A 969-nucleotide genomic window follows, 5' to 3' on the forward strand; every position below is an offset into this window, starting at 1 on the left:
ATTCGCTTCCGCTATGTTTGGTTTGTTGGTTGAGATAGGCAGCTGTTATGCTAAGTTTTATCTATCTCAGCCTGTGTGAGGTTGGGGTGTCACAGTGGAATCTATCAGAGCTCAAGATTATAAGTTCTTGGAAATAGAGTTTGGTACGCTCTGTTATAAGTTGGTATTAAGGCGGTTCGAATCTTTGGAGGTTAGATTGGAACCTAGGCTGTGAAACCTTTGTAAGATGTGACATCTTTGTTATGAGCTTAAGACTTGAGATCCTTGTTATCGATAATAGGGCTTGGTACGCTCTGTTACGAGTGAGCTAATTTTACTCCAAATCAGAGTATTTAATATGGGCTTATGTGATATTATGTTTAAATGATTTTGTGAAAATGTGAGTACATGCCTTACGAAATTATTTGATGAGAATACAGATTGTTTATCTTGTGATTGTTAGTGAAATTATTAGATTTATAGAGATTATGGTGAGTAATGGAATTATGATGTTGAAGAGATTTGGTGATGAAATTATTGGTATGTGGGTTATGAAAAGGAAAATATTAGTATGTGAATATTATGATTATGAAGGTTATAGACATCAGATGTGACTTTGAATAAGTAATTTTGGGTCATAGATGTAAGATATGAGGTTGTGAAGGATATGGTTATTTATATATTTTGTCCCAAAGGGTGGTGATACCTGGAGGTTTCGAACTATTCCTTATGACTATTATTATTATGATTGAGATTATGATGATGATGATGAGAGTTGAGATCTCTCTGTTTGGTTTTGGCCACCGGTTCATGGAATCGTCCGGTTGGTTTGGATTTGATTTTGATTTGGTTTTGGCCACCGGTTTGTGGATTCGTCCGGTTGGTTCGGTATTGGGTTGGAAGTTGAAACCTTCCATTTGGATCCATTCCTCCTTGGTATTTTATATAATACCTATTTTAGGATACATGAAAAGTTTAATCAATTATTCG

General features: G+C 35.4%; 1 protein-coding gene across 1 annotated transcript in view; it reads left to right on the forward strand.

The window, feature by feature from the left end:
* The window catches only part of LOC116007846, a 6,090-nt gene extending 5,408 nt beyond the window's left edge, over positions 1-682 (forward strand). Inside the window, exons 4-5 of the mRNA XM_031248513.1 lie at positions 455-519; positions 621-682. Coding sequence (XP_031104373.1) covers positions 455-519; positions 621-682 — 127 coding nt within the window. The remainder of the gene's footprint in view (positions 1-454; positions 520-620) is intronic.
* Positions 683-969: the final 287 nt, after the last annotated feature.

This window comes from Ipomoea triloba, chromosome 16, assembly GCF_003576645.1.
Source record: "Ipomoea triloba cultivar NCNSP0323 chromosome 16, ASM357664v1".
Classification (NCBI taxonomy): domain Eukaryota; kingdom Viridiplantae; phylum Streptophyta; class Magnoliopsida; order Solanales; family Convolvulaceae; genus Ipomoea; species Ipomoea triloba.